The sequence below is a fragment of the Erithacus rubecula genome, assembly GCF_903797595.1.
Source record: "Erithacus rubecula genome assembly, chromosome: 1".
Lineage (NCBI taxonomy): Eukaryota > Metazoa > Chordata > Aves > Passeriformes > Muscicapidae > Erithacus > Erithacus rubecula.
In genome coordinates, this window is record NC_136658.1 from 98721916 (window position 1) to 98749429 (window position 27514).

The 27514-nt window shown below is 40.4% G+C and overlaps 1 protein-coding gene across 1 annotated transcript in view; it reads left to right on the top strand.

The window, feature by feature from the left end:
* Nucleotides 1-27514, top strand: part of PHEX (phosphate regulating endopeptidase X-linked) — a gene marked incomplete at its 5' end in the record, with an annotated part of 92880 nt that overhangs the window by 36952 nt on the left and 28414 nt on the right. Inside the window, 4 exons of the mRNA XM_079298160.1 lie at nucleotides 3399-3527; nucleotides 7005-7106; nucleotides 22897-22974; nucleotides 24565-24668. Coding sequence (XP_079154286.1) covers nucleotides 3399-3527; nucleotides 7005-7106; nucleotides 22897-22974; nucleotides 24565-24668 — 413 coding nt within the window. The remainder of the gene's footprint in view (nucleotides 1-3398; nucleotides 3528-7004; nucleotides 7107-22896; nucleotides 22975-24564; nucleotides 24669-27514) is intronic.

The following is a 27514-nucleotide window of genomic DNA, read 5'->3' on the forward strand; positions in this document are numbered from 1 at the left end:
ACATCAGTTTCTGCCTCTGGTCCTATTGCTCAGCAGCACAGAAAAGAGCCTCCAAAAGGCTCCATCCTCTTGGCACCTCCTCCTCAGGTGTTCTTAGGCATTAATGAGGTCCTTGCTCAGTTTTCTCAGGGCTGTACAGGCTCACCTCCCTCAGTCTCTCCTCATCAGAGAGATGTTCCAGTCCCTTCATCATATTCCAGTGCTCCCCTGGTCCCCTCCAGGGTCTCCATGTCTGTCCTGTGCTGAGGAGCCCAGAGCTGGGCCCAGCACTGCAGGCTCCCCTCAGTGGGCAGAGTGGAGGGGCAGGATCCCCTCCCTTCCCTCTGGCAGTGCTCTCCCTGCTCACCCCAGGATCCCAGGGGCCCTCCTGGCCCCAGGGCACTGCTGGCTCAGGGACAGCTCCTTGTCCCCCGGGACCCCCAGGCCCTTCTCTGCAGAGCTGCTTCCCAGCAGGGCAGCCCCAGCCTGTGCTGTGCCTGGGGCTGTCCTTCCCCAGGGCAGGCCCTGCATTTGCCTTTGCTGCATTCCAGACCATTCCTCTGCCTCTCTCCAGCCTGTCCAGGCCCTTCTGAAGGGCTGCAGAGCTCTGGGGGTTTCAGCCTCCCCTCCAGCTCTGCCATCACTGAACTCACTGAGGAGCCCCTGCCCCTTCCTCCAAGGCGCTGATGGACAAGTTAAACAATCCTGGCCATGCTAATGTCTGTGAAAGCTTACAGCACGCTAAAAGCAGTGAGTCAGAAGGTCATTCCTGTTATCTGCCCCTGGGACCTGGATAGAGAGTTAGTAGAGTGAAGTAAGCAGCAGTAGCTAATAGTTAATAGCTAAAGTTAATTGGAGTAAGCAGCTCAGTGGGACAGACTTCACAGGTGAAAGAAAATGACATGAGGAATGGAGTCCAAGGCATTGGATTAGTCTGTTGTAGAATAGATCTGTTCAGTCAGAGGTTGGAGAACTAGAAGCACTTTAGGATCATAAAAAGGACCCAATAACTCCTTGCTAGGTAAGTGAATAAAACATTGAATTACTACAGAAAAGATATGACCAGGAGATAAATCAGTGACCCTTAAGGGAAAGGATGTATTTTATACATTCATTGTTTCATTAATTCAGTCAGCCTCAACCATCACAAGTAGAGTATTTTTTATTTTTTTTACCAGGTGCTCATTTTCTTTTGGTGGCTTTTATACCCTGTATGTAGAAATCTTGGCACCAGGGCCTTAAAATCTTTGCAAGGAGAAGGAAGAATACATGATGAGACTTTAAAAAGACTTCAGCTTTAGAAATAGGACAAACCTGCTGACTCTAGAGAAAGTGCTTTGAGCATCAGCAACTATCAGCAGCTCCTCTGCAGTGGCACTTTGAGACCTTGTAAATGTGCAGTGGCACCTGGGGAAGAGGTTGGTTAATTGTGTCCTGAAGCTCTGAATTGACTGGGAGGGTTTGAAACCAGCTATTTATAGCCACTGTTACTACCTGAAGTACTGTGTTTTGGAGTGGTACATTAATATTAGAAGGACCATTTGAGGGAGTTCCTGTTGGCTGTTGTAACATAAATATCAATAAACCAGCTGTGAGATATAATCTATTCCTCTCAGCTCTATTTTTATTGGTCTCACAGCCTGTGCTGCCTTTATGTCCTCCTTACAGTCAAGCCTCCCTCAGAATAATGATAATTATTATGTTGTAATAATAGTATGCCACAGTCTAAAAGCCAGCTCTGTCTCCTGACTATTTCTATGGCTGATGCATACTCACAGCTTTTGGAAGGAATTTCAAGCTCTGATGACTAATGCTATAACTCCCCTTATTCCCCCTGCACCAGGAAAGAGCTCAATTGTGGGTTTACTCTGACCCCAGAGAGGAATTTTTTTCTCTTTTGTTCTTCTTTTTTTTTTCTTTTTTTGGGTGTGTGTTGTTGTGTTATGCATAAAGGTTCAAGAATTTGGAAAAGGAGTTGATTGTCAAATTTGGCTCTATTTAGAAAAAAAAAAATCACCTTATTATGTATTGGTTTGACTAATTGGGTTTTCTTTTAGAAGCAGTGTACTTTTTGCCATCGAAAATCTATTACTGCATATACAGTATTAATAAAAAAGCATTTGGAAATGCAATTCACTGGTGTATTTAAGTGTGAGTCATTGATTATGCTTAATTACAGACAATATGAAAGGGAAAATCAATCTTTAAACTACCAAAATATCTCACCTTCAATAGCTGAGGGTTAAGCTGCTCTGGAATTTTCAAATGAAATCTTTTCCTGCTGGAAAAAGACATATTCAAACCCTTCAGTTTTGCTGGACATTTAATCTTGTGCTCAAAGCAGGAGAATGATGAGACAAAGGGCTCAGAAAATGCAAAATTTGTGCTTAAGAGGTTTTTATAATCTGTGAGAGGCCAAAATCCCTATCCCACCTGTTCTCTGTGGAAAAGCTTAAAAAGTTCCATAAGTGGAAAGGCAACACTTTAAACCTTGAAAATAATAAAAGTTTCTTAAATCAGCATTGCTTATTGCTCACATGGACCCATCTTCTATCTTGCTGTGTGCAGGATTTATTTTATTTATTTTACATCTTGATGAGCAATGTAATGTTAGCTAGGTGAGCACCCACAGTAATAACATTCTTCATGTGAGAAACAGAAACCAAGGCAGCAAATGCTCCTTGTTGTGTTGACCATTCTTGACTGTTTCTTTAGAAGCTCATTTATGGTGACATCATCAGAGCCTGCAAGTATGCAATTAATAAAATTCCTTCAGTAAAATATGCAACATCCTTTTATTGCAAGATAGAGTGATTTTTTTTTATTTTTAGGGAGAAGACAAACATATTCAGTGCTCTTGATGATTCAAACCTCTTTTCTCCTGAAAATGCTCCATTTGGGAAAGGAACAGAAAGTAACTTTTTTACACAAACTGTCATAAAAGTAGTTGACTTTTTGACAAAAAGGTGTGGACATGTTCCCATCTGTGTTAGATGTCATTAGTAAGTGGCAATGGAGGGCTCTGCAGGAGGTGTTTTATAAGGACTAACCTGATTTTCATGAGGATAATCATGAAAATCTGACAGGCTTCTCACCCTGTCAGAGGAGAGGCATTTTCAGGACATAGTTCACAGCAGAGTTTTTCTAGAGAAAATTGTTTCTCTCCTTAACAGACAGAATACCAGGATTACTCCTCTCTAAGTCACTTCTCCCATTGTACTGTTCTGAAGTTTAAAATCTTACAGGTATTTGTGGTGTTCAAAATATTTGTCATAGCACTGGATGAAAATAGAAATAACTGTAGAGTATCATTACTGTTTCCTTTTGGTGGCTTTTGGACAAATATGCTTTGGCCTATGCTGCATGTGGGTTCTTCTTAAACACTATGGTGTTATGGCCTGATATGCTCCTGTCCACAGGTGATCCATGGCACTACAACCTTGCTGCCCCAGTGGGATAAATGTGTGGACCTGGTAGAAAATGCCCTCCCCTACGTTGTGGGTAAGATGTTTGTGAAAGCTCATTTTCAAGAGGACAAGAAGGAGATGGTGAGTCCTTGGCAGTCTCTTTCTGGAAATTTTCAGTTAGTGGTTTCTTCCTCACAAATTGCCTCTGATGTTGGAACGAAGTTTAAAAGAGATAAGACTCTTTAAAATGTTTTAGTTGAATTTAAAAACCCCAAAATATGAGGAGAAAATTTAATTAATTTGAAGAAGTGTTGCCTTTCTGCACACCTGGGCACTTCCCCTTCTTTCCACCTGCAGTCCTTCAGATGAATAAGCAGCCAGTTCAAAAATAGGCTTAATGCTGTTAATTTATGTAAATAGTGACAGTCAGGCTGTGCAGGAGCAGAGTGAGGGGTATTGATGAGAAATAGTTTTGTATAGCTAATGTAATTTATTACAGTAAAGTTTTTACTGACTAATCAAAAAACTGGTTGAGATTTCTCTGCTTTAGGGCTACTCTAAGCTGTGACTGCCACACCTGTAATCTGAGCAAGAAACGTGACTGATGTCTGGCCCAAATTAAGGGAAGCTGAGAGCCACACAGAGAGGGTTTATATTTGTGATTCAAATATTTTCTGCTGAACAGTGGAAGGCAATATTATTCCATACCTTTGAAACTAGAGAAATGTTCACCCTGGTTCTAAAATTTCAAGAATAGCTATGTTATCACTTCTCTCAATAACATATTCAAATAATTAATTACCCTTCACGATAATTTATGACTTATTTTCATTTCATGTTTTTCTTATAAGGTTTTCCAATATCTGCTTTTGTAGCCATTGATTTTCCAGCAGTAATCCATTTTTAATTGACTCATTAGATCGTTGAACTTAGCTCTCCATGCAGGAGAGGCACAACCTCTTAGGAAATGAGGGATGGCACCCTGTGGAAGCCCTGCACTGCTCTGCCTCAGTAGCCTGAGTTTCCCTGTTTGACTTCATCTACCTGGACTGATTTCTCAGGGAAAATTTCATTTTAGAAAGCACACACTTACTTGGCTTGCCCAAATCTTTGCCTGTTTCCCTCCCAGGTTCTGCATTTCTTTTTATATTTGCCTTTATCTGGAGTTTCCTCTCTTGAGATCCAGCTTTTCAATCCCCTTTTTCTTGATCCAGTTTGTAATGTGCTATTTGGCCATTTTGTGGCAAAAATATGCCAGGCATATGCAGTGTGTTATCCTGCACAGATAAGTGGGAAGAGTAGGAGTATAAAAAATGTACCCTTGATGGAGGGGATGGACACTTTTTCATATTTGCATGTGTGAGGAAAAATTATAAGAAGCAGAGCAGAAACTGGTTTCTCTTGAAATGGAAGTTAATTAGAATGTTTCTTAGTGTGCACATGTCTTCTAGACTGAAGCTTTGGAAAATTATCAAGTCTGAATTCACAGTAGCACCCATAGTGACAAATGCATATAAAATTCATACTGTAGGTCACAACATTCAGTGTTAAAATGAACAGCCCATGGAGATAAAATGACACATATGAAATTCATTGCATTTCATTTAGAAGAGTGCTTTTCAAGTCAATGATTTGTGGTGTTATCATTTTCATGTCACTGGTTTTCAGTTCTACTTTTCTTTCTTAAGCAGTAAGAAAGCATATGAGTAAAGCACTCTTATTTGTACAGGTTTTTTTTTTTTTTTTTCTTTTTTTTGGCTTAGGGCATGTATCTGTCTATGATAAGGAAATCCTGAGTTAAGGATAATATGGATTCTTCCCTCCTCCATGTTTTATGATTGATGTTTCATACCTTAGATACTTCTCTTCTTTTATCAAGAAAGACATTATTTGTGCCTAAATATAGCACTGCTGCTAACTCAGAGTGCCTGCAGTGTTTTTTACAGATACGCCTGAGCAGTTTCAGTAATAACTTTGATAGCAGGAATGGGTTTCTGCCCCTGCCCCCTGCAGCTACAGCTGCTGCAGAAAGCCTAAGTATACACCAGGGCCCAGCTGCAGAGCTTGAGTTTGAACTTGTAACCTCCAAATGCAGGGAGTTCACCTCATTAGTAAAAGAAGTTAATTGAGTCAGTGCTCTGTCATCAATATCTTTAAGTTACCCTATTTCCTGGGATGCAGTTTACTGTGAATGTTCACTCTTTAGTCATATTTAATGCTAGACCTGCTCTGGTTGACCCATATTGCCTCTAAAATTAAGAAAATGTTTTTTGAATAGGGTAGGAAAAAATGAATAATCCAAGGAACTTTGCTACATTTTTTCTGACTGCACCACAAATAAAGGACAGTTCCAGATTAAAATATTCATCTGATATATTCATGACAATTTAACTAAAAGTAATGTTACTTTTGATGGTTTAGTCCCTGCTTTTAATGACATTTCGGATCTACTAGATTTATAGAATAAGACTATACAAATCTCTGCTGCTTGACATTTTCATTATTTTTAAATGTAACATAACTGATAACACAAAGTTCCAATAAGTCTTCATCTGATGGGTGTCTGTCATGTCCAGTGCTGTCTCAGCTCTGGTTTGTGCTGAAGGACAATGGCTGGGTCCCTCTCATTGCCTCACTCTCTCAGCATTTCCCATGGTTATCTGTCCTGGGGCTCATCTGCTGGTGGGAATAGAGGCAGCTGGTTGCATACACTTTTCTGGGCTGCCAGACAGATCCATAGCAGTGAGGGCTCTTCAAACTCATATAATGCATATCTTAGCCATTATATTTCTTATTTTCTGTCCTTTCAGGGTTTTCTTAGTGTGCATACTCCCTGAGCAGTCCTATTATTATTATTATTATTTTTCACATGCTTGGGATGTGGTCTTGGCTTTGCAGAGGTGTCTGGAGAAGCAGCCAAGATGAAGTGGGTGTGGGCTTTCCCAGTTTTGCAGAGATCCAAGCTGTCACTGGTGGTCCAGGACCACAGAAGCAGCTCAGGCTGCTCAGTGGTGTGAGCCAGGGCCTCCCTCCCTGCGGTAACCAAAGGGTAGCAATGCTTCACAAATGCAGCTAAATACAGGCTAAATGTTTGGATACTGCTTTGTATTTGGATCATGATGCTGTCAGCCCAAATTTAGTTCTTTGCCAGTGTTAATAAGGTGTGTCTCAGTCTCACATTAACCAAGCCAGGCCACAGACATTCTCTCTGCAGGAAAGGCTTTATTTGTGCAAATGCCTTTCAGCTGGCTCCTTCTGCATGGCCAGTGATCTAGAACCTAAGGGAGAGAAATGTCCCCAAAGGTCTGCAAATCTCTCAGTGCTTTTTATGATTTCAAGATGGGTATTCTCACAAAGATGACATGGAATGATCAGCAGTGAACAGGGTGTGTGATACCAGAAGGGAAATAAGATGGTAAAAAACTTACCTTCAGAAAAAGTGTCTTAATACTGGAGAAAGCAGAAATTAGCCTTCAAGAAAGGACAGCAGAGACCATCTGATCTGTTCCCATTTGTGGTCTAACCAAGTCTATTCCTCCTACATACACCAAACCTTTCCTTAAAATAATTCTGCCGTGATATATTTTACTGAGGAGGGTTTTACTAAATATTTTGCAGATGGAAGAATTGACTGAAGGAATTCGCTGGGCTTTTATTGACATGCTAGAAAAGGAAAACGACTGGATGGACACTGAAACAAAAAGAAAAGCCCATGAGAAGGTAATAAATATAAATGTTGAGTAAGTAAAATCCTGTAAAGATAAATATTTGATTTGAGTGTTAACAGTATGTCATGGGCTGTACTTGCAGTTACTTAGTGATCATTTTGTTTGGGAAGGATACATTTATTTTTCTGGACACTGAGCCATCTGAGCTCCTGCTTCTCTACAGAAATTATTTTTTATCTTTGCTCTTCTTCCCTTGCACCCACCTTTCCCTATCTGGTTCTAGCCAGACTAAGCCTATTTCTGATCTGGCTTTTCCTGACAAAGTTTTCACCTTGACTGGGATCCCAGGAACACACCAATCTACAGACAGAAAACAGTGTCTAAAAACACCTGTGACAGCTGAGGGGATTTGCTGTGAAGATGGAGGATCCAGCCTAGAAGGGGATGTGAGAATATTTCAGGTTTCATAGTTTTTCCAGTATTGTGGTGGGAAGCCTAAATTGAGAGGTGTCTTTTGAGAGGGTGGTGACAATCCCAGCTGAACATCCATTTCCTGACAGAATAATGCCAGTTGGGCAGTGTTATAATCAAGGATGGCATTACTGGTCCTGACTGCTTTCAGATAAAGTCACAATAAAATGCAGGAGGCAAAGGTGAAGGCAGGAGGATGTACTCAAAACCTCCTTTTCACTCTCTTCCCACATTTACAGCATGTGATGAGTGGAAAGGAAGATTGTCCAGATGCAGAACTCAGCCCTCAGAGCAGCAATTGGAGGGAGCATATAAAAAGAGAAGTGGAGGGCGTTGTGTAGGTCTGTGTCCGTATTTATTGAGGGAATGGAATATCAGTGAACTAGTAAGAGCCCTCTTTGAATAAACTGACAGGCAAGTGCAGCTGAACTGCTCCTGCTCTCTGTGCTTCAATAAAAATAGCAGTGTTTTGATTTAAAAGCAAACATGGCCTTCAAAGTTTTTCAGTAATTCTAATAAAAAGGCTGTTGAGCCATTTTATCATTGGAAAGATTTAAATTCCATGTGCAGTCCATCTACATTTTATACAGCAGTGCTCTTCATATATGTGCAAATGAAATAGAGCTGCATAAATGCACCAATAAGCTCTATAGCAAGAAAACAATAGTAAAATGACATTTATTTCCTGCTAACCTAGTGGTAAATGGGCTGCAGTTATTACTTCTTACTGGCTGTTATGTTTTGTTTTGTATTTTTTTTTTACTAGAAATACCATTAGAAATATAATGATCTGTAATTTAGATATTTGTTAAAATTGATGCAAAATAAGAACAGGAAGATTTTCTAATTATTTCCTTAATAAAGATACTTCTATATAGCAACCAGCTTACTGATTTTGTTCAAAATTTGTTTCCTGCCTTTCAGCAGGGAAACAGTACAAATATTGCCAAAACCCAATGAACTCCTAAAAAACCTCTCCTGTTCCCATTTCAAGGAGGGTTTTCATCAGAAGCTAGGCTAGATCTTTGGTAAGTAGAGATGGCTCTTTGCCTCTGTTGACACATTTTGGAAGCACACAGCACTTTGCTCCCAATTTAGACATGGCATTGAAGGTTCTGAAGTTAGTGGGGTGAGTCTGGGCTGAGCAATGCATGACAAACTAAATTCCATAAGTACAATTAAAATAATACTACAAGCTGTAGTGCTGTCAGATGAATAGCAAATGGTTTAAAATCATCCTCACTGAACTGAAAAACCATTTCTTAGTTTGCTGACATAGGAACCAGGTCAAACTTGTAAGACACTAGTGTTATGTAATGCCTTAGATACTGCAGCAAAAATTATGACTTACATCTACAAGTTTAAGTTCAGATTCACAGAAATAGCTGCTTGGCTGGAAGGAAAGAGCCTAGAGAGACATTTGGTAGATTTCCAGACATGGAATGTGTGCATATTTGTTAAATATTATTTATTGTTAATGATAGATCTTCTGTTTGTCCTGGAACTCTTGGATGGCCATGTTTTAATTCAATAAATAGATTCATTACATGTAGGGTCAGACAATTCACAGGGGAAATCTAAGTTTTATAGTACAACAGAACCTTCAAAATCTGTTACACAGTTCTAATTAAATCTCATGAGCCTAGCACTTTCTGCTGCTACTTTTTCAATACTTAGGCTTTAATAAAGCAGCACAGACAGCATGAATTTTATGAGGAAGATTGGTTAGTGAAAAAAACCCCAGTATTACTTTATTGTAGAGATCTGTAAAAGTTGCATTTCTTTGTCAATAAATGTCATCCACATGCTGGGCTCTGCACCCCAGCTGGAGAAATACCAGGCTCCAAGTATAAATTGGGAGAGAGAGGGTGCAGGGCAGCAGCTAGGGACTTGGGGGCTGTGTGGTTTGGAGAAAAGGAGGCTGAAGGGCCATTTCTCCATCTTCCTGAAGTGGGGGAGTGGAGAGGGAGCTGCTGATCTCATCTCTCTGGGGTCTAGCAACAGCATGTGGGGGAGCAGTTCAAAGCTGCTTCATCAGGAGAGGTTGGACTGGACATTAGGAAGCTTATCTCTACCAAGTGGGTGGTCAAACACTGGGCCAGAGTTCCTGGAGAGGTGGTTGATGGCCCAAGGCTGTGTTTAAGAGGCATTTGGACAATGCCCTTAATAAGGTGCTTTAAATTTTGGTCACCCTGAGCTGGTCTAGCCATTGGACAAGATGTTCTTCCTTTCAACCAAAACATTCTAATCCTATTCTAACAATTAAGAAAAGAAGCTATTAGTTAGGTAAAGGATGTTTTGGTCTTCTTTGTTTTCATCAGGAACTGTCACACTGTCCCTTGTAGTAGTGCAGATTGGAGGTTCTGCCCTGAGTTCCATGGCAGAACTGTGCCCTACATGGAAATGACTGATTCAGATACTTTGCTAATCCTCTGTATTTTTAATCTCATTGAATTTCTTGAAATGTTCAAATGCTCTGAAGGAAATGAACTGCAGAAACCTAATGGTGGTTTTGTTTACTGTGTCTGCTCCATGTGATCTGCTTAATTTGCCTTTAGTTTTTCTTTAATTCCAGGCATATTTGGGTCATTAACATTTTTTTTTTACTCATTTCCTGAAAGAAGAAGAGGGTCAGTGTGGGATCTGGGTGTCTGGACAATGAGCATAGAGGGTCTTGTGATGATTGTGTCTTTAGATTGTAATGTAAAGGACATGCCAGGTTTTGAAGAGAATTAATTGTAAATCCTCTCTGTGATTCAGATACTCACTGTTTTGTGTGTTTTCTGCTTTCCTGTTTTCTTTGGTGCTTTGCTGAGGCCAAATTTGTATACCTTGCTGTCAGCCTGATGCTCTGCAATCAAAGGAACCATCGACCTCTGAAGGACTTAGAAAAGACCCTCTGGTAGAAACTATTCTTGAATTTTGCTTTAGGCAGCTTGTCAGCTCTGTCTAATCACTCAGTCTGTGACTCTTTGTGTCTGTCCTGTTGTTTTGTTACTCAGAGGGGACACTACTAATTTGATGTTAAAAGGATCAAATCTACTACTCCATGTGACACAGGGAACAATTGTCTTGCAGCCTTGATATCTGAGAATAATCTCTTTAGCCCTTGTATAGTTTGGAGTTAAGGTTTGGCATTCCTTTTGTAACAGAACAATATAGTGAGATAACATCTAATAATTTACCTCTCTCCTCCCTCTGTTCCTTTCTTTCTGTGATCTAAAGGTGAATTTAAACCAGACCGTCTAAAAGGCAATCTTACAGCAGAGGTTTCTGTCAGGGTCAGGAGTCGGTGCCTTCAGTGCAGTTCTCACCTGGCTCTCTGGATGGAGCTCACGCTGCTTCCAAAGCAGCTCTGGGTCCGGGGGAAGCGCTCGGCTCTGTGCTGTGATGCTGTTTTTCCTCTCCTGTCCTCACTGCTCTGCTCTATTCAAGCCCTTCTTTATTGTACCCTATTTGCCTATTATCTCCAATTTGTTCAAGTATGTCTGTTAACCCCCGAATTTTCAGTGAAATGCTCTGATAAACAAACAAACAAACACCCCAAACAGATTTCTGTTCTTGCCCTTTTATCTCCCTTTTGTAAGGGTGATTACATTTTGCTCTAATTTGCAGAATAGAGAAATTGCTCAATTGGGTGCAGCTCCAAGGGTGTGTCTGGCAGCACTGCTCAGATATTCTGTGAGTTCTGTGGCCAGCCACAGCCTCAGAGCAGGGATGCAGGGCTGCAGGGAGTTTTTGTTTCCCTGCCAGTGAAGGTGCAGAATGCAGCCAGCTGTGGTGGCTAAATGGTTTTGACAGCTGTGTTTTGGCATGGTGGGCCACAGGGGAAAGGGGGAACCCAACCGAAACTCCATTGTCGTAACTTGTGTGATGAGGGCTCACTTCTTTAAAATGGTAATTTATTGCTTCTGCTCTTCAAAGGATAATTCAATGGAAGATCATTACTGACATGTTAAATTATTCCCACTCCTGGGCAGAAACCATTATTTTATTAATCACTATTTTTCCTTCTTAAAATGCCCTTTGTTCTTGAGTTTAACTGGAGGCTTGAAAAAGGATGTTCTTCTTAAATTTTGCAATTCTCTTGTAAAATATCCTGTTAGGCTATGGCACAGGAATAACTTCCTATTTGGAAGTTATATTTTCTTGCTTTGCAGTACTATTTTTAAAGCATGGATTATAAGCCAAAAAAAGAGCTTGTTTTTCCTCTAGTAAGATTTTTCTGTAACATTATTAACCTCCTTAAGTCATGGAGCACAAATCCCAAGGTCACTGTGCAATCATTTGGCTCCTGAACTTGCCTGCAGCTTTGCTTTATTTCTAAGGAAGTTGTACATGCAACGTTTGTTTTCTCCGCCTCTCTGAGTCTGAAGACTGAGCTGAGAGGAGCACAGGAGAATATCAGGACCATGCCCAGCTATAGGTGGCTCTCTCAGGCAGCGTTAGGTACCTTTGTTTAGCCTACAGGGCTTGTTCTGCTTCTTCAGAGAGCTACAGCAATCCACCCCAGACAGCACGGTGTAATTTGGGCCAATAGCCCTTAGGAAGTCAAGGGCCATCCTTACAAGCCCTGATTTTACAAAGTAGAGGTGCTTTAAAGGAGGTGGGTGTCCGTGGGTTATCCCACTGAAGCCATTCCTTTCCCAGCTGGAATGTGCTGGCCCTGCCCAGCCCTGCAGTCAGTTTTCTGAGCTGCAGCCCCCTTCCTCAGCTCTCCATGGTCCCTCTCTCTTCACATTTGGGTGATTTCACTGTGGCCATGACAGCTGTACTGCTCAGAGTCCAGTGTCTTCCTCGGACAGTGGCCAAGCAGTGGCAGATGTTGAGAGATGAACATCAGGACAGGGCCAGCACAGAGGGACACATTCCCACTGTCCTGCCCTGGCCTCTGACAAACTGCAGCTCACTTGCTTCCTGAGCCAGAACTGGTGTCTTGATGTTTGTTCATATTTTCCTTCTGTGAGTTTGTCTAATGACTTTTTGAACCCACAACAATTTTCATCATCCACAACTTCCCAAAACAGGGAGTCCCAGTACCTCACAGTGCTCTGTGGGTAAAACAAATGTCTTTTTGCTTGTCTTGAAGAATGTCACCTTCTCCTATGTTATGGTAGTGCAGAAACCAGAGAATCATCATTGCCTGGTCTCTTTTTGTGCTCAATCTTGCTTCTGTAAAGTCTTGGCACAGCAATACATACTGGGAGAATGGAGCCTCCTGCTTTCCTTCACATAGCCTGTCCAAGGTATGCACTAGATGCAGTTCTGAAAAATAACATTTCATTGCAATCTGGGGCAAGCCCAGACAAAAAGGCTGGGCACCACAGCTTCAGGAGCTGAAATTAATCTTACTTAATGCCAAGCTATTTTTGCACAAAGATGACAAATCATCCAGTCTTGAAAGTGGTTACTGGGTGCTCTGCAAAAATGAAAAATGCCTTTTGAATCTTGTGGGGCCTCTGGACCCATCCTATGAAAACTAATGCAAAAATATGACAGTGGAACCAGCCCTGGGACTCAGTACCTCTGACTTCAATGGCTATGTCTAGACTGGAAGCCAGCACAAAACTGATAGAACAATACTAGGTAAGAGAGAGATGGAGTTTCAAAACTAAGGCTTGCTAGACACCTTTTACATTTTCCTTTAGGATGACTTTATATCTTTGCTTCAAGGATGACAGAGAACTTCACAAAGTGTAAGACTGCTTCAGAGCACTCATAGAAACTGCTAGACATACTTCAGAAGACCTAAGAAAAGTGGGAGAAACTTCCAAAAGCTCTAATTACAGTTAGACACTTCATTCCTATTCAAAAGCCTATAGAGGTGACTGCTGAGTTTCTAATTTACTGGTTTTACTGGAAAGTTTGATTCAGATATTCTTGAAACAACCTTGCTATTTCTAAATTGGAAAGTGTACTTTGTTGAATGCCAATTAAACCTTAACCATGCTTCTCCTTTGTGGAAGTGAGCATTCTGAAATTAGGGTAGTCTCTGGATGCAAAAAATTTGAGAGCCTGGTTGTAGTGTAATAGTTGCATTGCAGGAAGCAATGTGCAAATCTTCTCATAGAGTTGAAATGTGTCACATTTTTACTCTTTTCAAACATCTCTGCAATTCCTTTGTGTATTAAATGTGTCACTAGGGGTTTATTTTCCTGGTTTAACTCATCTTTCACAGAATCCCAGAATGGGTCAGATGGGAAGGGACCACAGTGGGGTCACCTGGTCCATCCTCCCTGCTCAAGCAGGGCCATCCCAGAGCCCAAGGCACAGGATTGTGTCCAGATGGTTCTTGAACATCTCCAGTGAGGGAGACTCCACACCTTCTCTGGGCAATCTGTGCCAGTGCTCAGTCACTGCACAGGGAAGAGATTCTTCCTCATGTTCAGGTGGAACTTTCTGTGCATCAATTTCTGCCTCTGGTCCTATTGCTCAGCAGCACAGAAAAGAGCCTCCAAAAGGCTCCATCCCCTTGGCACCTCCCCTTCAGATACTTATAGGCATAGATGAAATTCCCTCCCACTCATCCCTTTCAGAGGCTGAATCCCAATCCTTCTACCATGTGCATGGACATATAAAAATAAGGGGACAACTCAATAGGAAGCTGTAAGGAAAGTAGGTGCTGCTCAGAAATGACTTAAGGGATTTGAAAAGTTTGCACTACTTACCTAGTTTGGAATTTGGTCAGAATTTTGAGGCTGCCACTCCTGTACCATTCCTGAGATAGCTGTTTGGAAAATGCCAATTTTTAGAGTAACATTTTTTCACCTGGGAAAAATAGAGAATGATAGTTTCCTTCTAGAGTAGAAGTATTCCATGCTTTTCTCTGAATAAAAATAGGTCTTCACTTTCTATCAGATTAACATCTCCTTTTCTTTCTTATTTGTTTTACATAAAATATTTATTTCTCATCACAAACTTTAATTTTTGATCTCTAAGAATAATCTATCACATCCTGAATTGAATTTAACCTTCACAGGAAGACTGGGCTTTCCTGATCAGTAACCACAGGAGATATTCTTCTCCATTGGCCAGAGTTGAAACTAATAGCCATGGCATGTTTGCTTATCTCTTATCTCTGGGGTTAGATTGCTGCTGTCAGCTTCTCCCTTGTTATCTGGCTGCTGCTACTGCTCACTCAGTTGTGCAGGGATGTCAGTTCCATTAATAACCTGAGCACCGTGCAAACAGATAGTGGAAAACAGGTGAAGGGAGAGGAAATTGTATTTAACCCTGATCTCACAGCTGTCATTTTTCAGACTCAGCCATGACTACATAAGGCCAGAATGGGTGCATGACATCAAAACACTTGTGAAAAATCTCATGCTTGAAATAGGAGGGAGACAGATGGACAGACACCTGCAGATGCTCAGGGACCGGGGTGAACCTGAAGGTTTTATGGCAGAAATGCACCACAAGAAGATTGTTATGCTAAATGACAGAGTAATTCTTCCAAAGAGCAAGAGATCCTCCACTGCCCTTGAAAGTCTTGGACCATTTCAGCTTTAACTTTCACTCTCTTGTTGTTTTAACAAGTAGCCCTGTCTCCTGTGAAGGTTGCAAAGACAATGTAGTCCCCCAGCTCAGCAGCAGCAGATGTGCAGGTGCAGAAGAGCCATTCTCTGTGTGGAGGAGTCTGCAGGGCCAATTCCCTCACTCTTGGCAATGAAGGTGCATTTCCTGGCTGTGGTGGTCTCCATGTGCTGTAAATGCCCCCTGAGAGTGGGTGAGGAGCTCAGCAGGGCAGGGACCCCACCATGGACCCCTAGCCTTGGCACTGTCCCCAGCCAGGAGTGGGAACCAGCAGCACTCAACTGCTCAGGTGTTGTACCAGACACTGGGGGCTGCAGCACAGCTGTGAGATTGTAAATGGCTTCAGGTATTGCTGGAGTTTGCTTGTGAAGAAGCTTCACCACAAGGAGCTCCTCAGACTCAAGAATTTGCTCTTTTAGTGCCTTTTAGAGGCAGGATGCTGTGACTAAGAATAAAGGCTTCCCTAGCTGCCCTCCTTTGTGCAGCTGTGAAGTGCCTTGTGCTCTGTTTTCTGCATATGGGATGAGCTTCATCAGTGTGAAAATACCTAGATATAATTTATTTAAAATAAAAATATAAAGGTTTGGAATAGAGAGAAATTTGATCTTAAGTAGAGAGTAGAGCATTTTCTGAATATATTTTTCTATATTCTGCAGCCTATATTTTTGATTATGTACACATCTGCTTTGCCCCCATACATGGCAAGGCATGGACAGCTGATAGTGACTCACTTAGTGGTACTGTGCTGGTCAGGGTCCCTGTTCAAGCAAAAGGAATTCCTCTTCAGAGACAGAACATGCAAGCCATGACTGGTGTTTAAGTTCTCAGTCACTATTTCAGTTTGAGTTGTGTTAAAAGGAGTCTCTGCCATGTCTGGTTTCAGTTGCATCAAGACTGTGGCTGAAGCTCACTTGTGAAATGAGAAATGAAAAGGGAATTTTTCACGATATTCTTTAGTTTAAAAAAAAAGTGCTCGGCAACCTTTGCTTAACCTTGAAAATGTTAAATGAATGTAAACTGATTCAAGCAGAGACTAAGGTCAGAAGTTGTCCCTTTCTGGAACAGATTATTCAGAGTTTTGCATAAAACTGGAAAAGAAATGCTGTGCTGAATCATTTCCCACACTGTTATGATGGGGAGAGAGTTCCTCACCCTTTCCTGATCTCTGAGGCTGCCCCTCTCTCAGTGTCCCGTGCCAGGGATCTCAGAACACAGAGGTCTTTTGGGTCCCTGGGGACTTTTATTTTATTAGCACAGTGGGTTTTCTTAAGCCTGCTGCTTGTCCAGAGCTAAAACAAAAGAGCACAAAAGATTTTTGGATCAAGGTGGTTTCTAGCACATGAACATGGGAGTATGGGTCAACGCATGAAGTGTTCTGAGGGTGAGCAGTGAAATGGGTCCAGGAAGGAGTTTTCATAGAAAACTGAATACAATAATTTCTGCTACTCACCAATGTGACAAAGAACAACCAAAGGTGGCTTATGTTATGTTATGTTATGTTATGTTATGTTATGTTATGTTATGTTATGTTATGTTATGTTATGTTATGTTATTTTTTTTTTTTTGCTGTTGCAAATCATCAGTATCCTGGTGCAAAAATTTGACAGTAAAGAGATCTAAGGTAATTTCAAAATACAAAGAGAATTTTGAGTTGGGGGAGCGTGTTTGGTTGTTTGATTTTCAGAGATAACTGCATTGGAAAATGTGGAGTGTTGCCTGAAAATAAAGTCAGGAGGAGTATGTTATTTTAGAGTGCTAAGTAAGAGTCCAAGCTTGGCATGAGCCCTATCAAAGGTGGCTTATCAGCACTTACCATGGGGCATGTATCTGTATCTCTATCAGCATGACACTAATATAGTCTGTGTCTTCAGACCACAACCCCTCAGTTTCTGGCTTGTTTGAGGTGCAGCAGGAGGAGCTCCCCACTCCCCACAGCCTGGTGCAGCCATGCCCAGGTGATCCACAGGTGTGCAGGGGAAATCCAGAGCAGAAACCTCCACGTGGAGCTGCCACTGCTGGTGGGGTGCCAGAGCTGGGTCATTTCACATGTCTGGGCATCATCCTTCCTGCTGGTCATTGGGCATCATTCCAACTCCACTGAGAATCCAAAGACCCTTAAAACTCACCCAATGCTTTGGACAGGAATAGTTAGCAGCTAAGCACATCCTGTGCCAGCAACTTGGTTGTGCTGGTCTGCAGTATGAGTGCACTTATGTCTTCAAAGATGCAAATCCTTTCTGTGTGCCACAAAGAGAGGTATTGCAGATCTGACATTCTGTTGGTAAAAGGCAGGATATATGTCTGTCACATATAATATTCAGTGTATGACATAATGGAATCATGCTAATTGTCATACAGATGTTGCAAGTGGAAAATTGAACTAAAATAAAATGGACAAAGAAATTTTCTTTCTTAGCAAAATTAAAGCAAAGCTGGCAGCAGAACGAGTTTCTGGTGGAAGGAGAAAATATGACTAGGTCTATTAATTGTAGTGCTGCATTGAACTGAGGAGTTGTGCTTATGAAAATATCACAGTGAATTAGTATGTTTATACAAGTAAGATTGAAATAAAGATGCTAATTCCACACTTTCTCTGACCTAGTCCAGTTCTATTGCTAAAAAAACCAATAATGTCATGTGGGATTAGTTTAAGATGAAAAGTTAATTCCAGTGAAACTTTTGTCACTTTTCTGCTTGAACCAATTACTGAGTCTTTGTATTCCAGAGAGCCAGAAGAGATTTAGGATAGGAAGAAGTGGCACTGATGTACTTTGCTTTTTCTGACTCTTTTGTCCATGGAAGTGCTGCTAAACTTTTAGATGGTTTACACTTTATGGTAATAATAATATTGTCCTGCTGAATGGTAGATATTAAGACTGAATATACAACCTCAATGAACACTTGTCTCAGGAGTTGCTGTGTCCCTTTTCCTCTCTGTTTCCTAGGATTATAAGGTGTGGTATTTTAAGTGTACTAAATAGAATTGTCTTGTCATTAAGTTTTCTCTGAATGAGGTTTGTTTTGAAAAGATTATTCAGAGCAGGAGTTAACTCCTGTACCACTTAACCCTTCTCCACTTTGTCACATCATGTGTCACCAACACTTGTTTCGTAAAAGTTCCAGAACTTGTTGGGTTTCTCCATGTAGAGAGTGAGTGATTCAGCTCAGTGATCTGGCAGAAAATTAGCTGGGGAAAAGTTTGGTTCAATTTCTGCTGTGTTATTGATGTGTTAAGTGGTCCCACAGAAAGATGTGTGGAGGAGCTGAGGCAGCCCTTGGAGGCTGTGGGTGCAGGCAGCATCACAAGAACTATGGACAGAGCTGAGAGGAACAGGGAACAAGAACAAGGACTAGGATTTTTTTTTTTTTTTTTTTTTTTTTTGGCAGTACAAAGTTGTTAAATGGACTCAGCTACTTGTGAAACCATAATGTGTATTTTACTGAAAGCAATTTTATGTGTACATGGGTGTCATTATTCACATAAGTCACTTGATTATTTATTTTACTTTTTCTTTAACCTTGGCCTCAAGCTATTACAAAGATGGAATAATAGCTGCATTTTCTGTCTTCAGCAATTATTTTAGAGCATTCAAAACAATTATTGTAATACAGATGGGTTGGTTATGGTGCAGTCTGAAGTGGTAGTATGTGAATTATTATTAAATGAAGCACCAGCTCTTGAAAAGTCTACACAATTTCTATTATTGTGACATGCAACAAAAAGAGGACACTTAAGCCAAGTTTTAAAGATAAATAATGATAATCTGTAATCTTGAGTACAGATTAGACAGTTCACTGCAGATCAAGTACTGTTAAAAATTGTCATTTCAAGCCAAGTGTTCATGTTTGAGTTGCCACTTCACTTTCCATTGTAGATGACAATGTGAAAATCCCTGGTAATTCATTTTCCCACAAAGGAAATACTGTGCATCATTAGGGTGAGCTCAACCCATCTCTCACTCAAGTCAGTAGTGACTTCCTACTGACATCTGTAGGATTGGGCTTTAGCCCTGTGATGGAACTTTCCTGTGTTTTGCCAAGATCCATCACTCTATTTTCCTAGTTTTTCTATGTAAACCCTAGATAGATGCAGAGATATTTATGCAGCAGTTTTACCAGATGGCTTTTGAATCATCTGTTCTCAATGAAAAATGAAAAGACCAGGCACATATATAAAGGCTGAATTAATCTTTGTAATTAAATGGAGCATTACTTTGCCATGAATGATTTTAGCTTTCACAAGGTATTTCATGCTAATTTTTCAGTGACCTGTATTTGTATTAACTTTTTTATATATTTAGAAGCTTAAAAATTATCTTCACATAGTTATTGAGTCAAGTTAATATACAGAAGACGTCTGTCAGACTCATAAAACTTTGTCATGATATATGTGCTTTTTTTTTTGTTTTCTCTTTACAGTAAGTAAAATATGTCAGTACTTAGTGTTGTAAAAATATCCAAGTCATACTCTGAGAGGCAAAAAGGCTCTCAGTGTGCTCACACACTTGGTTGTCAAGTGGGAATTTGAATAGGCTGGAATCTGGGCTGCTTTGAAACACGTGTGCATTCCCACATTGGCAGGTTGTTAAGCAGAGAGTGAAAGCTCCTTTATTATTTTGTCTGTGTAGTAAACTGACTTGCAATGCTCTCCCTGTGAACAGATAGATGGTAAAATCCTGGCTGTGTTGAAGTCAGTGGGGAAGCTTCCATGCACAAGGAGTGGTGGAAGTGGTCCCACCCTGGCTGCTGTGCCTCAGAGCCTGCTCTCTCTGGCTGCTGGGATAGAAAAGTCATCATGACTTACCCCAAAGCACCTCTGAGAGCCTCTTGCCTGTGATGGAGGGAGAGTAGCCCTGTAGTGATGAGTTTCCTTAATTTATCCAGCAGCCCAACAGGCTGAGTGCTTAATGATGCCTGGGGGAAGGACCCCATTGCCTCTTTTCTTCCTGTACACATGGCTGTTCAATATGCAGATTAGAGAGAGGAGTTAAATGAGCCTCTAAGCCATAAAAAGTTGTGCATGGTGGATTTATGGTGGATTCATGTGCAATTGCCACATGGCTGGTTCCTGTACATTTGTCACATTTCATTTGACTCCCTGTGCTTGCCTCCTGGAAGGCTGCTGGTCTCTTATACATACTTTTAATCCTATCAAGGGGAAAATAATGACATCATTATCAAAGAGTAAGCAAGGTGTAGAAACGTTTTCCACTTCCTTGTGCTGTATAAATAAGGAGTCTCCCAACTGCTGTTAAATATTACACAAGTGATATTTACTGCAAATTTAGAAACCTGCTCTCAATATGGTACTTTCTGACTTGTCAGTGTAAATAAATTGGGCTGTGTGCTGGGCTCAGCTGAAAAGGCTTGCACCTGATGCAAAGCTTCAGTCAGAGGGATTCCCAAGGACTTCAGAAGGCTTCCTGTGTTCTCTCATGAGTTTTGCTTTGGCTAGAGGAAGCAGTTTCCCTAACCAGGAGCCAAACATCCTTCACTGTCAGCATCAGCTTTGTCTGTCTTATTTGCTCAGATTGCTAAACCACACAAATTGTGGTAATGCCTTTTAAGTAACAAATGCAATAATATAACAATTCCCTCTATCTATCTATCTATCTATCTATCTATCTATCTATCTATCTATCTATCTATCTATCTATCTATCTATCTGTCTGTCTGTCTGTCTGTCTGTCTGTCTATCTATCTATCTATCTATCTCACAAAACACAGATAGCCTTAGACATTAACAATGCATCCAAGTACTAGAAGCAGCATTACCTTTTGAGTTTGCTTTCAAAAATCTTGAGACACTCTGTTATTTACCAGGGTTTTATATTACCTTTATAAAAACATCTCTGTAGTGTCTGACTATTTTATTCTCATGCTAGAAATCTCAATCTCACAAAGAAAGTCACAAAGCAAGTGATGAACTCATGCAAAACATTTGAGATTCACCAGATTTGTTTAAGTAGCTGACTTAGCAAAAATTAAAATTTATGGGTTTTGCTCTTTCCTTTTCCAAAGCTAGTGTTAACTAGCATTGAAACATGGGAAAATGAAAGTTTCTCATTCCTTGCAAAGTTCAGTCAGTTGGACCTGACAACACCACCAGGAAAAATTTAGACACTCTTGATTACATACAAACTTGCAGATGAATCGTGCTCCCTTCCTGGCTTTTCATTCTCCCTCCACACCACGGCATTTAAAATATCATGAAAGACTGCTGAACCTTCTGGCAAAGTGAGGAAACATTCTGTTGAGAGTTAATTTGGCTCATTTCATATTTCCCATTCAGCATTTTTCTTCCATTGTTTTTTTTATTACTAGGGCAATTTGCATGACAATGGGATCTTTCTTGCTTAAGAGATCATTTGCTCCTGCTGCTAATTTCCTACCTGAAGTTGTTATCTGCTGTTTGTGACATCTTAATTATCTCAACCACAATTAATTGTGATGTCACAAACGGAGGATTATAACTTTGGTTTGGAAGTGAGATTGAGAAATTGGAGGAGTTTGAAGAAGAAAAGAGGCTTTCTTGAAAAATAAAAAAGGAGACAGAATGACTTTGGTTAAATGGAGGCAATTCTCCATTACCTTTCTTCTTCAAGTTGTGGAACAGCTGGTTTTTTGTCTTGCTGTATAGGAGGCCCTGCTATTTTGAGATACTGTGAAGTGGGAGAAGGGGAAAGGATATGTGGAGAATGAGGAATCTTCCCTTGAGCAGTCAGTCCCTGCAGCAAGAAGGAAATAAAGTCCTTGGACCCATGAGAGGTCCAGGCTCTGCTCACAGAGAGCAGAATGCAGGGTTGGTATGGTTGTACTTAGTTTAAAGGCCAATTATGTATTGCTTTTCATATTTGCAATATTAATTTGACTTTTGACATCAGAATTTGATGACCACGGAGGAGCATTTTTTGAGGGGTGAGGGGAATTCCAAAGACTTATGTAGGAGTTACATTCAACATCTTGTGAAAACATTAAAAATGGAAGTTTTGTGCTATCCTAGTCTATCATAGCTGTAATTTATCCTATGGACATGTCACATTTCACCTCTTTGTATACTTGTGCTTTTCTTCTGGAAACCTGTTTCCACAGAGATTCTGGGTGACTGAGTGCCCTGCTGCTGTTTTTGTGAGGACATTACCAAGGCTGTTTGTACACTCACACCATGATTTACAGAGTGGGAATGCTCATCCACAGCTCCTTCACACTGGACTGTTTGCTCAGGTTGTGCATAAACACTGGGACCAAGTCACGACTGAAAGAGGATTAATTAAAAGTGAAGTGTCCTATTTTGACACCTCTACTGACATTAGGGAAAGGGCAAAGACTGCAAAGTAAAGGAGGGAAACTGGAGAACTAAACACAGAACAGCCCTGTGGATTTCAGAAAGCTAGGACCAGGGCAGATTCACATCTGTGCACTAAATCTATTTTAGCAGTTGGATGTGTACCAGCCACCGTGCCATAGCCAAACAGGCTGTTTCCTGTTGTCCTTTGGAAAACATTGCACAAACAGGCATTTGACCATCTGATTAGCACAAACCCCGTGGGGAAAATCAGGATTTTGCACTCAGACAGGTTGCTGTGAGGACACAGGAGCTCTGCAGGCAGCCCCAGCCCCACTGTGATAATCTGACTGCAGGACCTGGCCCCTCTGCTGCCCAGCTCACCCTGGCACCGAGTTTACCTTGTGGGCAAGTTCTTCTGAAGTTAAATTAGCATGGCTCCAGGGAAGCATAGCAATACAAAGTGGAAACTGAGCATGAAAGATAAAAAGCTGTGTGCTGAGAAGTGGTTTTTATCTGTCAAAACTTTTTTTCTCTTTTTTCTTTTTCAAAGGCAAAAGCAGTCATGGCGAAAGTTGGTTACCCTCAGTTTATAATGAATGACACATATATTAATGAAGACATCAAAACAGTAAGTGTCAGCCTTGCAGCTTTATTCATTTATTGCAGCCATTCTTTGCTCTGTTTTGCTGATGTCTAAAATCAAAGCCAGTCTTTTTTTGGCATGCACCTGGACTCGTTCTTGCCTGGTTATTTTTATTTTATTTTTGAAGTGTGCTAGCTCTAAACTGTGTGTAAAAAGTCAATGCTGTTGTATCTAAGTGAGATCATGAGGCCTGGTGGGAGTAAAATCTGCCTAGGTGCAAAGAACCCTCCTGCTATTAAGCATTTTAAAGGTTAAGCACACACTGTAATAATTTTGCATTTAGTTATAAAAATTGAACAAACCAAAAGCATTTCTTCTCAAAATAATGATTTTTGAAAAGATTAATGCATTTTACCTCAGAATATCACAATTTAGGATGCCCTCTATAAGTTCTCCTCATCTCTTCAGGTTGTGAATTTAATTTACAATTGATGCTTATAATCATGCCAAGAGGTCCTAGCTGATGTATAGGCTTATTGTGGTGCCTGCTGGACAAGGATACTGTGGAGAACTCCTTCCTGCCCCAGTACTTGTTTAGCCTAACTAAGGCAGGAAGAAAATTAATAATAATAATAATAATAGTAATAATAATAATATACTATTTTCCAGCTGTGGCATATATTTGATTATTTGTATTACTGAAAGTCACAGACAAACTAGAAATACAAGTTCACTCCTGAGCCAGTAAAATACAGGAGTGATCATCATCTTTGCAGAGCACATCAACAAACACTAAAAAGAAACATCTTTTATTAAAAGAACCAACTCTACCAGCCTAGTCCTTTTCCAGGAATATTGTAGGGTAGATGGTGCAGTGAAAACTGTAATGAGACAGAGCATGTGAGCAACTCTGTCACTCAGTGCATGGAATTATTTACTCAGATAAGTGGCAATGTCTGGTGAAAAACTCTTGTTAACCATGCTTGCAAAATCATAGTTTACATCTGAAGAGCAACATCCTCACAAATCCTAGAATTGTTTTAAACTGATGACAAGGATTTATAACCTATTAATATCCCTTTTCCTTGCCTGTTTAGTTTTGTGTGTGTGAATGCTATTAGATTTGGAAACTTATGGAAGAATGGAGCCCTATGGCTGAAAATATTTTATGTGGCAGAACTCTCAGAAGGCACAGAATATGAAGTTTTTGTTACAAAATGTAAAGCAAACTGAAAAAGGGGACTTCATTGCATTGTTGGAAGTGGCTTTAAAATGCATTTTTACAAATAAAAGTAAGCCTACTTCCTCCTGGAAAAGAGGCTCTCTTAATAACAGCCATAGAAATGTGCAGTGTGCAATCCACTGTTGGGTGCTTGTGATTCCTTCAGCAGCACTGCACAGTGAAGAGCTTTCCCAGTGTTCCAGACCCTTGTGCAGATCTGTTCAGCCACTGGTTGTTCTCTTACTAAGATCATAAAATATTTATTCTTCCTACCAAGTGTGAAAATTTTACTTGCTTTGATAATAGCTAAAAAATTAGGTGATTATCTCATATAAAATAAAAGTTCTGCTTGTTTTTGTTAGCTTTTGTTTCTTTGGACATGCTTTAAAAATGTCTGTGCTTTCTTGATGCAGCTGAAGTTTACAGAAAGTGATTATTTTGGCAATGTATTGCAAACTCGCAAATACGCAGCCCAGTCTGATTTCTACTGGCTTAGGAAAGAAGTTCCAAAAACAGAGTGAGTAGACAAAAGGCAAATTTACATAATCCTCTAACAATATTTTAACTTATATTATTTAATTTATGTATTAAATACTGTTATATATGGCAAGTTTTAATAGAATTATGTTAACAGCATTATGTTATGGCAGAAAGCCTATGGGCAAACTCCCATTATTCAGAAACTCCTGTGGATTTTTTTGTTTTTGTAAGTTCTAGGTATCCCTGTTCATATGCAGAGTAGTCACATGCTTGAAGCTTAAACTTAATTTAATGAAAAAAGGGGTAATTGAATCACAATTAAAATGGATTATGTCTCTTGGTCACAGTTAGAGTTTGAAATGGTACAGCAGGGATTTATGAAATAAATTTTGTGGGAATGAAATCATAGTAAGAGAATGTTATTATTAGTAATATAAATCAGCATTGTTAGTTACCTGCTGCTGATAGCAATGATACAGAATGAAACTTAATTTAATCTACATATGTTTTTTTTATTTATTTGTAAACATGAGAGTACAGATTGTATCACAAACTGTCATAAAACACATGAGAGAATAATTCTTTTTTCTTACTGGTGGGTAATCAAATCCTTAAAATGCAAATTAAAACCTAAGCAGAACTTAATTAGTCTCATCATGCTACTTGAAAATTACTCCTTCTACACACAGGCTTTGAAATCAGGTATTTCCTCAGGACTCCAGGAATCCTACTCACACTGAACCATGCCTTGTTCCAGGGGTGGCTCTGTGCTGCCTGTGAGGCAAGGGGACAAACGAGGGCTGTCCATGGTTAGAGTGTTTTTATTTGGCCCTGTGTGTTATTTATAGCTTAGATTTAATAGTGAATTTTACCTTCTCATCACAGCTTTCTCTGCCATTGCACTGGTCAGCCCAAGGGGATAATTTTAGGGGTTTTCCTGGATGTCAGGGCTAGACCATGATGGTGTATTCTTGTTGATGTAAAGCTAGGAACCAGCAAAAAAATACAGTAGCACAGGTTTTTTTTCAGAAAGTAGAATAAGTGATTTATTGTAGAAGTAGACACAATTTGATAGACTGGTTGGCAGAACCAAGGATAGAATTAAGTTTATTGGTCTAAGGAAGGTAACACTTTTTGTAAACATGTTTTAATTAAAATATTACATTTTTTACGCACTTTTCTTGTTTACAACACTGGGTGCTAAACTTTGTTATTAACTTTTTCTTTTCTTTTTTCCTTTGAGTACCTTGGGAAAACTTAAACTGCTTTTCCCCCTGGCTCCCACCAGCACCCACATATTCTCTTCAAAGCAGCAGCTCCAGGGAGCAGTAGAACAGCCCTGGCCCCTCTGTAGCAGTGGTCAGCCCTGGGGCAGAACCTGTGGATTCTTGGCACAATGGAAAGCTCCCCTGTAAAGAAACCAGTGGGGAGGCAGCCCCTGACTCAAGCACTGTAATCTGACAGCTGTCACATGGGCCTGCTTAAAAAATCCAAGTGTTACCCAATTGCCTGCTACAAGACTGAGCACCTTCTCATGCCTGTCTTTATCATCTTATTTCCAGGACTACATAATAGCCAGCCCCTCATCACCTTTGTAGTGCTTTTCTTGTCAGCCCTCAGAGCACATTCAGGCCTGGAGGATGCCAGTTTGATTTCTGGTCCCTTCCCTTTGTTAGCACTGCTATTTGCTCTGCCTTCTGCAGGGCTGGAGGTAATCTCCACCTGAGCCCTGGCAGGAAGGGATAATTACAGCTCCTGCTGGGACATTATTCTGTCTCTGCAACTGTTCAGTGATAGAAAAGGGCTCTGAAAGTGATGTCACTCTGCCTGCTGAAGGACACCAAGGCACAAAGAGTCTTTGCTGCCTCCAGTAATTTTTTAAAAAAATTATTAAAATAAAGCAGTAACTCACTTATCAGTCTGAGGCATGTCAAACCTGGGCTCAAAAATATCAGCCACTTTTGAGCCACTTCCTACTTTAAAATTATCATACTCCACTGCTTTCTGATGCTTTTACCTGTCTTTTTTTTTTTCCCCTCATTTTTCTGTTCTGTTTTATAAACTTTTACATTTCACAGAACACAGAATTTTTGATAAAACTTGGTGTTATGTTAATAGCTAATTGCCCTTGGGTTTTTGTTTCTATTTGCTTCATTTCTTCTTTTCCCTAGTTTAGTAGCTGTTAGCATAACATTTATATTTCAAGATAGATGTTATATGATCATCAAAGTTGTGGTCTGAAAAAGGTAAATGAGTGCTTAAGGAAATGAAATAAAAGTTGCTTAAATGATATTACACCCAAAAGCTAAAATGTTAGATTCTTTTAGCAGACAGTCCATGTTTTCTAATAATATTATTTCAAACTGGAATCACTTTCCTCAGCTAAATGTGAAATTAAAATGATAGTTCAATCAAAGCACCAGGGAAAGACTCTCAGGGGATGGACAGAGGAGAATGGAGATACAAGACAAAGCAGTTGGATAAAACAGGGGGAAATATGGATAACAAAGGGAAAATAATTGTTTGGAAAATTCAACAGTTTTTAATCTTAAAAAAAGGGAAAAACAACCTAAACCAGGGGTAATTATCAAAAATCTTTATTCTCTTTTCTGTTCCCTCCATCCCTGGCATTTTTCTGCCTGACAGGAGAAGGGAGCAGGGAGGAGCTCAGGTGGGGCAGTGCTCAGGCCATGGGTGGTGGGACATACCCAGCCCTGCTGGTACCAGAGAGCTGTGGCAAGGCACTGGGGTGCTGGAGTTTGTCAGTCCTGGGCCAGGCTCCCCTGAGGACACCACAGCTCTGGGAAGTGTCACCTGTGCTCCACACCAGCTTTGGTGCCAGCTGCCATCCTCACAGCTGGCTGGGACATGACTGTCACCTTC